The 10492-nt window shown below is 31.7% G+C and overlaps 1 protein-coding gene across 1 annotated transcript; it reads left to right on the forward strand.

Annotated features, from left to right (window-relative positions):
• The first annotated feature begins 2842 nt into the window (after window positions 1–2842).
• Window positions 2843–9265, forward strand: LOC107470164 (pleiotropic drug resistance protein 3-like). The gene is made up of 21 exons (XM_016089552.3): window positions 2843–2900; window positions 2989–3074; window positions 3195–3279; window positions 3580–3739; window positions 3828–3904; window positions 3987–4040; window positions 4143–4233; window positions 4319–4620; window positions 4698–5293; window positions 5383–5543; window positions 5624–5727; window positions 5816–5966; window positions 6057–6268; window positions 6368–6700; window positions 6798–7088; window positions 7357–7440; window positions 7523–7656; window positions 7869–8096; window positions 8276–8447; window positions 8542–8796; window positions 8955–9265. The coding sequence occupies exons 3-21, from the start codon at window positions 3196–3198 to the stop codon at window positions 9231–9233; spliced, it is 3768 nt and encodes a 1255-aa protein (XP_015945038.2). The 5' UTR covers window positions 2843–2900; window positions 2989–3074; window position 3195; the 3' UTR covers window positions 9234–9265.
• Window positions 9266–10492: the final 1227 nt, after the last annotated feature.

The raw sequence follows: 10492 nt of genomic DNA on the forward strand, positions 1-10492 counted from the left end.
TTAATAACTCAAAATAACATCTAATTTTTAAATTATTTTTATGAATCACAATACCATGCATTTTTTATATTTTTATTATAATTAATTAAATAATAATAAAATTATAAATTGTTAAAAATAAATAACAAAGATAACATATAATTAATGAACATAATTAGATTAAAAATAAAATAAAAACTAAAAAGAAGTTGTAAGGACGACATCATAAATTATTATTACCTAATATGTAATAAACTAATTATTTAACAAAATATGAAAGATAATGTTTATTTTTATAGACAGGACACAGGAAACATAAACAATAAAGATCTAATGTATGATATATAAATAAGTCAAATACTATAAAATTTAAATATTTTTTAATTTAAAACTTATTATAATAATATTATTATTAATAAATAAATTAATTATAAGAGTTATGGTTTTGATTTTTTTTAAATATTTTACTAAAAAATAATTAGTTAATTTTTAAATTTTGCTAAATAATTAAAATTGATGAGATAACATCGTTAGAGGTTGAACCATGGTGTAGCATTCGTCAACTATAATATAATATTATTTTGGTGTCTAGCATGTTGCATGTCTCGGTATACGGTAATGCCTGCATGACATATTTCATCGCATCATCATCAGCATCTACCAATCAAGCTTAAAAACACGTACACCACCATACTCCTATAAATCTATGGATCGGAATTGGAAACATCATGCGCTACTCCACATAAATAACCTTGATTGATATAGATGGCTGAGGTGGCAGGTTTAGATGAGATAGAGTCTTTGAGAATTGAGTTGGCAGAGATTGGAAGGAGCATAAGGTCCTCATTCAGAAGCCATGCTTCCAGTTTCAGGTCTGTCATCGATGTTGATAACAATGAAGGCCATGATGGATTACAATGGACTCAAATCCAGAGGCTTCCCACTTTTGAGAGGATCACTTCAGCTTTGTTCGATGTCAACAAGCTTGGACCTCAAGAAAGGCATTTGTTCATCGAGAAGCTTATTGAGCACATCGAGAATGACAATCTTCGATTGTTGCAGAAACTCAGGAACAGAATTGACAAGTAATTAATCTTTCTTTCTTTCTTTTTCTATTTTGTTTGTTTTTTAAGTCAGCATATTATTATTGAAGTCTAGCTATCAGTTTTTTTCTTGCTTGGAGAATGCATGATAACCAAATGATGAAGACATCAGTGACTTTATCCTTCATATGATTTTGTTTTATATGGCTAGAGTTATAACTTCAAATTTGCATAACTGGTTTACAAGAACGGTATAGCCAAATAATAAATTTTATTGATTCTTTAATATTTTTTTATAAATATATAGATTATAATAAAAAAGGGGATAGATTTTTTTATGCTTGACCCTTAACCATTATTAGTCAACTCTCCACTTCTTTTGATTAAAAGTGTAAGTCTCTTAATAATCAGAATTATATGGATGAGTAATGTTTTGTCTATTGATTAATTTTGTTGTAACCTAATAAATCCAATAGTTGACTCATTTGTCACTTCAACATGTGGACCATCTAATTTATATAACATTCTATAGAATTTCCTCCTATAAATTTATCCATACATTTAAAATAAAAACATTTAAAAAGGCAAAATTTCAAAAAAATCTTATAAGATACTTTTCAAAATATCTTCTCTTTATCCCTTGATTTTGCATTTTTTTTACAAGATATTTTTTAAAAAATCTTTTTTCAAAAAACTACACTAATAAATAATAGAGTTTATTAGGGGTGTACATGACCCGACCCGACTGCAAGACCAGATTTGAGTCTGAACACTTTTAGAATTAATTTGGTGTGATTTTATTGAGTTTAAGGTCGGATCCGAATTAGGATCAAGACGAATCTATTTTCATCCGACCCATGTGCACCCTAAAAAAATAAAAAAATAATATATGTTTTAAATTAATTATAATATTACGTTATATTAATTATACGTTTATTGTTTTATTTTTAATCACATTTATTGAATTAAAAAATAAATCAAAGAAAATGAAATTAAAATAATGATATCAATTTTTTGATTATAAGTATATTTTTTTATAAAATAAGTGTATTATAATCTTTTAACGTAAAATTTATTAAGATCCAAATTTTACCGATTTAGATCTAATTTTAGTGTGATCCACAAATAGTAAGATTTTACCAGATTTAAAACGGAATAAAAGTCTTACAAATAAATCGATCATTATTTAGACTTAGGTCTGAATCAAAATGAACTCAACTTCACCCAGATTATATATATCTTAGAGTCTACAAAATAACATAGTCAAATCAACTTATTTAACTAGTTTAGATTGACGGATTTTTTTCCACAAACTCAGCCTTTTAATTTATTCTTTTTGAGAATTAATCAGTTTAAGTCTTTTTAACATCTTGTGTTCACATACCTAATTTTAAAGATAAAAGTATGTTCGTTTAAGTCAGATAAACAAATTGGCCTGATATATTTGGTTTATTTTGACTACTCTAATTATATCATGTACATATATGTAAATATGGTTAAAATAATATTAAAAAACCAATATTATAAAAGCCAATTTAAATCAAATACTATAATATGTTGTCAAACAAATTATTATGAAGTCTAGATAAGTTTTTATAGAGTTTAGATTTTGAATATTTCTTTTAGTTGAATTTTAAATATTATTTTAAGAGTTTTTGATTTTTTTTTCAAATGTTTAATATTGACCGTATAATGTTGGTTTTCAAAATTTTATGGTTAGGTTAATATATTATTATTTCATCTTTGGTTTGAAGAGTTGGTATCAAGTTACCCACTGTGGAAGTGAGGTACCAAAATCTTACTATAGAAGCGGAGTGTCAGGTTGTTAAGGGCAAGCCGATACCTACTTTGTGGAACACCCTTAAGGGGTGGATCATTGTAAGTAACATCTCTAAATATATATAACTTCATTTTACACTTCATATTTTTTCTAACTTCTAACATTCGTTTCTTTTGGTGGGAAAAGGATGCAAGTCAATTGTTAATCCTACGATCTCGAAAATCCCGGATAAGTATAATCAAAGATGCCAATGGCATTATTAAGCCTGGAAGGTATGTTTATTGCTTACAAAGTTAAGTAGTGCCAATGAACTTTGATAATCAATATTCAGTAACATAAATCATAACATGATTGTACTAGTGCTTTGTTTTCAATGCTTGATTCTCTTAAAGGATGGCCTTATTGCTTGGCCCTCCAGGAAGTGGCAAAACAACACTATTGTTGGCTCTGGCAGGGAGACTTGACCATTCTCTCAAGGTTTTCTATCTCTAGGCTTTTTTCTTGTAATTTTTTCTTGACTAATTTTCTCTATAATGATTGCCTAATTGTTGTTTGAAATTCAAGCATTGCTGCATTAATTTGTCATAGCATTTTTTTGTCTGCTAAGATATAGTACCACAAAGGAATTAATTATGAATGAGGTGGAATGAAGCTCAATAGTTGATAGTTTCTATTTAATTTATTTGACATTTCAAAATGTGATAACTTGTTTAAATTAAAATGGATCTTTTGCATGCTTGTTCTATTTTCACATGCATTCTATGTGTTTTTTAATAGGTCAAAGGGGAAATTTCTTACAATGGACACCCACTAGAAGAATTCATTCCTCAAAAATCCTCGGCTTATGTAAGCCAATATGATCTACATATTCCAGAGATGACAGTTAGGGAAACACTTGATTTCTCTGCACGTTGTCAGGGTGTAGGAATCAAAGATGGTAGGTAACTAAATTTCCAAAGGAAAAAAAGAAAAACATGTTTTATTAACCTGGCTTGAGTATATGTTTTGTTTTCCTTGTTTGGAAGAGCTTTTGAAGGAAGTAAGCAGAAGAGAGAAAAAAGCAGGAATAATGCCGGACCGTGATTTGGATGCATATATGAAGGTACAACACCCCACATCTTTAATTTTACCACCTCCAAATGTTGTTGGAGAAGATAGTCTGACTGAAAAATTTTTCACTACAGGCGACATCAGTGAAGGGATTGAAGAGCACTCTTCAGACAGACTACATTTTAAAGGTGGCATACAATTTTTCTCCATGGATTTAGAGTTTTAGTAGCTCATATCTTGATAATTTGTTGCTGTTTTTTTTACTAATTGACTATTAAAATGCCTTACAGATCCTTGGTCTCGATGTCTGTGCTGACACATTGGTTGGAGATCCTATAAGAAGAGGCGTATCTGGTGGTCAAAAGAAAAGGGTAACTACAGGTATCGTTATTATATTTATTGCAATCATTTCATTATAACTTGATGTATGAAGTGGCTATGATCCTGACTTTGGTGCCTGATGAAGGAGAAATGATTGTTGGACCAACAAGAGCTCTCTTTATGGATGAAATATCCAATGGCTTAGACAGTTCCACTACTTTCCAAATAATCTCCTGTCTTCAGCATATGGTGCACATCACAGATGCAACTGCTTTGATTTCGCTCCTTCAGCCAGCACCAGAGACCTTTGATCTCTTTGATGACATTGTCCTAATGGCAGAAGGGAAAATCGTGTACCACGGTCCACGTGATTGTATAGTTCAGTTCTTCGAGGACTGTGGGTTCCAGTGTCCACCACGAAAAGGCACTGCTGACTTTCTTCAAGAGGTATATAAGTTAAGTTTAATCTTAATTGTATTTTCCTTTATAATTTCATAATGATTTGAAATGTTTGTTAAAACCAGGTTATCTCTAGAAACGATCAAGCACAGTATTGGAGCAGATCAGAAGAACCTTACATCTATGTTACTACTGAACAGTTCATTGAGAAGTTTAAGCATAGTTCATTTGGCAAAAAGCTGGAGGAGGAGATCTCAAAGCCATTTGACAAGTCTCAGAGCCATAAGAATGCTCTCGCCTTTAGAAAATACTCGTTAACAAAGTGGGAATTGTTTAAGGCTTGCATAATGAGGGAGTTTCTTCTGATGAAAAGGAATTCTTTTGTCTATGTATTCAAGTCAACACAGCTTGTGATCGTTGCATCTATAGGAATGACTGTTTTCATTCGGACACGAATGTCTGTTGATGCACTTCATGGGAATTATTTCATGGGGTCATTATTCTATTCACTCATCATACTTTTGACTGATGGATATCCAGAACTTTCTATGACAATATCAAGACTTTCAGTGTTCTACAAACAGAAAGAGTTGTGCTTTTATCCTGCTTGGGCCTATTCAATCCCTTCAGCTGTTCTTAAGATTCCACTTTCATTGTTGGAATCTTTCATTTGGACTGCACTTACTTATTATGTTATTGGTTACAGCCCTGAGATTGGCAGGTTGGTACACAATAGAAAGCTAATTTTATTCTTCAATTTCTTGCATTATTGTAACCATGTTTCAACTCATGTTCAAATTTTTCTTTCAGGTTCTTTCGCCAATTCCTCCTCCTATTCACTTTACACATGTCATCAATATCGATGTTTCGATTTATTGCCTCAGTTTTCCAAAATGCGGCTGCTGCTATGACAGCTGGAACTGTGGCCATACTATATGCTTTACTATTTGGTGGCGTCGTCCTCCCAAAGCGTGAGAATCTAGGACTCTTTTGAATTTTGAGCAGATATTTTTTGTTCAAATGATTATTCTTAGCTGCTTTTTTGTTCTAGCCTATATGCCATCTTGGTTGCGTTGGGGATTTTGGATTTCTCCTTTGTCATATGGAGAGTTGGCTGTGACGGTGAATGAATTTCTTGCTCCTAGGTGGCAAAAGGTAATACTGTATTGAAACTTAAATTTGTATGAGTTTCTTTTGATAACAAAGATTCCTCAACTTTCTGGTTTTGTTTTTCTTAATGAAGATGTCTGCAAACACAACATTGGGTCACCAAATAATGGAAAGTCGTGGTCTCAACTTTGATGGCTACTTTTACTGGATATCCATTGGTGCCTTACTTGGGCTCACAGTTCTGTTTAACACAGCTTTTACATTGGTCTTGTCTTTCTTCAAGGGTAAGTTACTCTCTTGTAGCTTATTTGGGGCATGTTTCATGTTAACTACATTTTTATTCATTAAACTTCACTTTGGCATTCTACTCTTAGTTCGTTCACGTTCTCGCGCTCTTATATCTTCCGACAAGCATTCAGAGTTACAAGGAAATCAAGAAAACAATGGTAGCTTTGCCGGAAACATCACTCCAGTTGAAAGTACAACAGAACCAGAAAAAGGTCAGCACTCAGGAGGAATGGTTCTGCCTTTCCAACCACTAACATTAGCATTCCGTGATGTGCAGTACTATGTTGACCCTCCTATGGTACTCTTCATGATTGAGTTCCACTTAGTTGTTACTTACAAATTAAGTTAGATTTGTCTCCATGGACATGGTTGTATAATCACATCATTTTGAATGCAGGAAATGAGAAACCAAGGATTTAGTAAGAAGCAGCTTCAGCTTCTTTGTGATGTTACAGGTTCATTGAGACCAGGCATATTAACAGCACTGATGGGAGTCAGTGGCGCGGGGAAAACAACTTTATTGGATGTTCTTTGTGGAAGAAAAACAGGTGGTACTATAGAAGGGGATATTAGAATCGGTGGCTATCAAAAGGTTCAAGAAACATTTACAAGGATCTCAGGTTACTGCGAACAAAATGACATTCATTCTCCGAATATAACAGTAGAAGAATCCGTGATGTTTTCTGCTTGGCTTCGGCTTCCTCCTCAGATTGATGCAATAACTAAATCTGTACAAGTTTCTTCTTATAGCAGCAAATTATTTCTGTGACATTGAACTTGTTTGTTGGATTGGATTTCATTCATTTCCTCTAATAATCATTTCTCAGGAATTTGTAAAGGAAGTCCTTCATACTATTGAGCTCGATCAGATCAAAGATTCCTTAGTAGGCTTGCCAAATGTTAGTGGATTGTCGACCGAGCAAAGAAAACAGCTAACCATAGCCATTGAGCTTGTTGCTAATCCTTCAATCATATTTATGGATGAACCAACTTCAGGTTTAGATGCAAGGGCAGCTGCAGTTGTTATGAGAGCAGTGAAGAATGTTGTTAGAACAGGAAGAACTGTCGCATGCACCATTCACCAGCCTAGTATTGATATATTCGAGTCATTTGATGAGGTATACTGTCCCTTATGTAGATTCCGAATTGTTTTATAATCATATTACTGTGTGATGAAACATCTTAAATGGCTCCTTTAGTACTCTTGGTTTTAGCAATATCTCAGACAGATATTTCTAATGTTAATGAAGTTGTGTGTTTTCAATATTTTCCTGGCAATTTAGCATGAAGATGCCACACTATATATCTTTGATATATTTAAAGGAAAGGTGTGTTTTAGATTCATGATTTTACTAAGTTAAGGTTCTTGTCTTCTGTTCCCTTCAGCTAATTCTCATGAAAACTGGGGGACGCATAATCTACTCTGGCCCACTCGGTCAGAACTCAAGTCAGGTTATTGAATACTTTGAGGTCAGTTTGATGTTACTCTTCAGGAAAGAAGTTATTGTTTGCAAAATCTTGTTTTACATTCTTGCAACTTGTTCTCATACAGAGTATACCACGGGTGCCAAAGATTAAAGACAACTATAATCCGTCGACATGGATGCTAGAGGTAACTTCATGTTCTGCAGAAGTTGAAATTGGAGTAGATTTTGCCCAAATTTATAGGGAGTCAACTTTATATGAGTAAGTTATTCAAATAATTTTGCTATGTGCAACTAATTGAGAGCATCATTTTACTGGCTAGTACAAATAAAATTGCAGTAATATATTAAGGATTAGCATCAACATATTAGTGAATAATTTGACTTTTTTTAAAAAATTGAAGCATAGCCTTGGAGACAACTACTTTTTATATTTTTTTTCTTTTTTAAGAATTATTATTCATGTGAGTGCAGGCAGAACAAAGAGTTAGTTGAACAATTAAGTTCACCAGCTCCTGGTTCCAAAGACTTGCATTTTCCTTCTTATTTCCCACAAAATGGTTGGGAACAGTTTAAAGCATGCTTATGGAAACAACATTTGTCATACTGGAGAAGCCCTTCATACAACTTGATGCGCATAATTTTTGTGATTGCTGCATCCCTTCTGTTTGGGATACTATTCTGGAAGAAAGGAAAGAACATGTTAGTGAGCATAATTCTACTTAATATATTTTCCTAATAAACCATGTTTTCTTCATTTTTCAAAAACAGATTGCTGCTATCAGCATTCTTTAGATATTTGGTGTATTTATTTAGGAACTGATTTTGATGCAATATTAGCGTTAAAAAGTTTACTTCATTTTTGCTTATTTCCTTTACAGAGACAACCAGCAGGACTTGTTCAATGTATTTGGTTCAATGTTCATTGCTGCTTTAATCTTTGGGATAAATAACTTCACATCAGTTTTGCCGATTGTGGCAACAGAGCGCACTGTTTTGTATCGCGAAAAATTTGCTGGAATGTACTCTCCGTGGGCCTATTCATTTGCACAGGTTCACCATTCATGTTCTGTTCATTTTCCTTTCTTAATTGGAAAAAGATGTTGAAACCATTTTTCCATTTTTCCATTTTTTCCATGTGTTGTAGGTGATAATTGAGGTTCCCTATTTGTTGACTCAAGCTGTCTTATATGTCATAATCACATACCCTATGATCGGGTACCATTGTTCTGCATACAAAATATTTTGGTCATTGTACAGCATGTTCTGCAACCTGCTATACTTCAATTACCTAGGAATGTTCATTGTTTCATTCACACCAAATGTTCAAGTTGCTTCCATTGTGTGTTCTTCTGCTTACACCATGCTCACTTTGTTTTCTGGATTCATTGTGCCACATCTGGTAAGTTTTATTCGAACTGAAACCTCTTGGTTAGAGGATAAGATGCTTACCATTTTGACTAATCTCATATTTGTTACAATTATACATATTTAATAAATGAAATGGTAGATTATTAGTAACTATTAATGATAATGTGATTGTTGCTTTCCTCATTGCAGCAAATTCCAAAGTGGTGGATTTGGATGTATTATCTATGCCCAACATCGTGGGCACTGAATGGGTTGCTGACTTCACAATATGGAGATATAAACAAAGTGATATCAGTAACAGCATTTAAAGATGCAGAAACCAAAACAAATGCTGAATTTTTAAGAGACTACTATGGTTTTCACCATGATTTGTTAGATGTAACTGGTCTACTTCTCATTGTATTCCCTGTTATATCTGCCCTTCTATTTGCATACTGCATTGGACACCTCAACTTCTTGAGGAGGTAAAATCGTTTTGTAAAGAGTGCCCTGTAGAACATGTATGTCACAATATGTAAATCATTTGATCAATAAAATTTTATTCTTGTATTTTTTACTTTCTCTACAATATTTATTAAGGGTATCTTTTGATATGCTTTCCCTATTGTTTGCTCCGACCACAACATAAACTGAGGAGAAAAAATTTTTGCTGTCAAAATTATCAATTAATCAGTATCGATTCTTCTTTCTTTCTTTTTTTTGCTTAACTATTATATTATATTTACGTAGGATTATAAAATTTTATTTGGTTTTTTATTTAATTGATGTATTTTTAAAATTTTTGTGTATTTATTTATAATTTTATATATTATTTTAATATAATTTGATTATTTCGGTTAAACTTCTAAATCAATAAATCAGTAATTAGAGCAATTTAATTTTCATAACCTTAATATTATCTAATGAGTAACTAAATTAAGATAACATTATGATTCTTATTATTTATTGTAACTTTTCTCAAAGTCTGTTATTTGTAGACCCATTTATATTCTGAGCATAACATTATAAAATTTAGGTTCTAGTCGCTAACTATTTTTATTTATATAATAAATTATACCCATATTTAATATAATGATATAATATATTTATTTGGAATTAAATATATATTAAAAATTAAAATATATAAAAAAATATTTTTTTAAAAATAAAAAACTTAGCACAATAAAAAATTAAGAAAGGAACTTATTACAAATTAGAGAAATAAAAAGAAACAAGCAAAGACATAAATAAAGGCAAACAAAGAATTAATAGTCAAAATACTCTTTAAGGTAGCGTTTGATTTTGGAGACAGGACACAAAAACATGGACAACAAAAGTTTAAAACGTGTTTGGTGGCAGAGACATGGACACGAAACACATTGTCTCCATGACACTTTTATATTTTTGTGTCCACTCTTTTACGAAGGACAATGATGGACACGGGATTTAAAATGGTGGACACGGACTTTTTTATCAAAAAATTTTTTCCTTTCTGTCCATAAATATTTTTTATTATTTTACTATTATCTCTTCTTATTAATTAATTTATTCCTTTTTTATTTTTCATTCTCTTCTCTATGGCATGCTGTATTAATGGAGACTTAATTCACTTTTCTATTTTATGTTATTTTATTTATTTTTAATTTTGTTACTTTAATACCATTTTTATCTTATTGGTTTATACACCAATTCTTCTTGTAATTTTCTATACTTCTACATACTCTTATTTTTTATTAAATTTGTACTTG

The sequence above is a fragment of the Arachis duranensis genome, chromosome 1, assembly GCF_000817695.3.
Source record: "Arachis duranensis cultivar V14167 chromosome 1, aradu.V14167.gnm2.J7QH, whole genome shotgun sequence".
In the NCBI taxonomy this organism is placed as follows: domain Eukaryota; kingdom Viridiplantae; phylum Streptophyta; class Magnoliopsida; order Fabales; family Fabaceae; genus Arachis; species Arachis duranensis.

What these genes read in the sequence shown, in the direction of transcription:
- LOC107470164 (XM_016089552.3), top strand. Translation starts at nt 3,196, where the DNA reads ATGGCCTTATTGCTTGGCCCTCCAGGAAGTGGCAAAACAACACTATTG. An exon ending in AGGTTATTGAATACTTTGAG is followed by an intron (nt 7,441 to 7,522) that starts GTCAGTTTGATG and finishes GTTCTCATACAG; the next exon opens with AGTATACCACGGGTGCCAAA. An exon ending in TGGAAGAAAGGAAAGAACAT is followed by an intron (nt 8,097 to 8,275) that starts GTTAGTGAGCAT and finishes TTTCCTTTACAG; the next exon opens with AGACAACCAGCAGGACTTGT.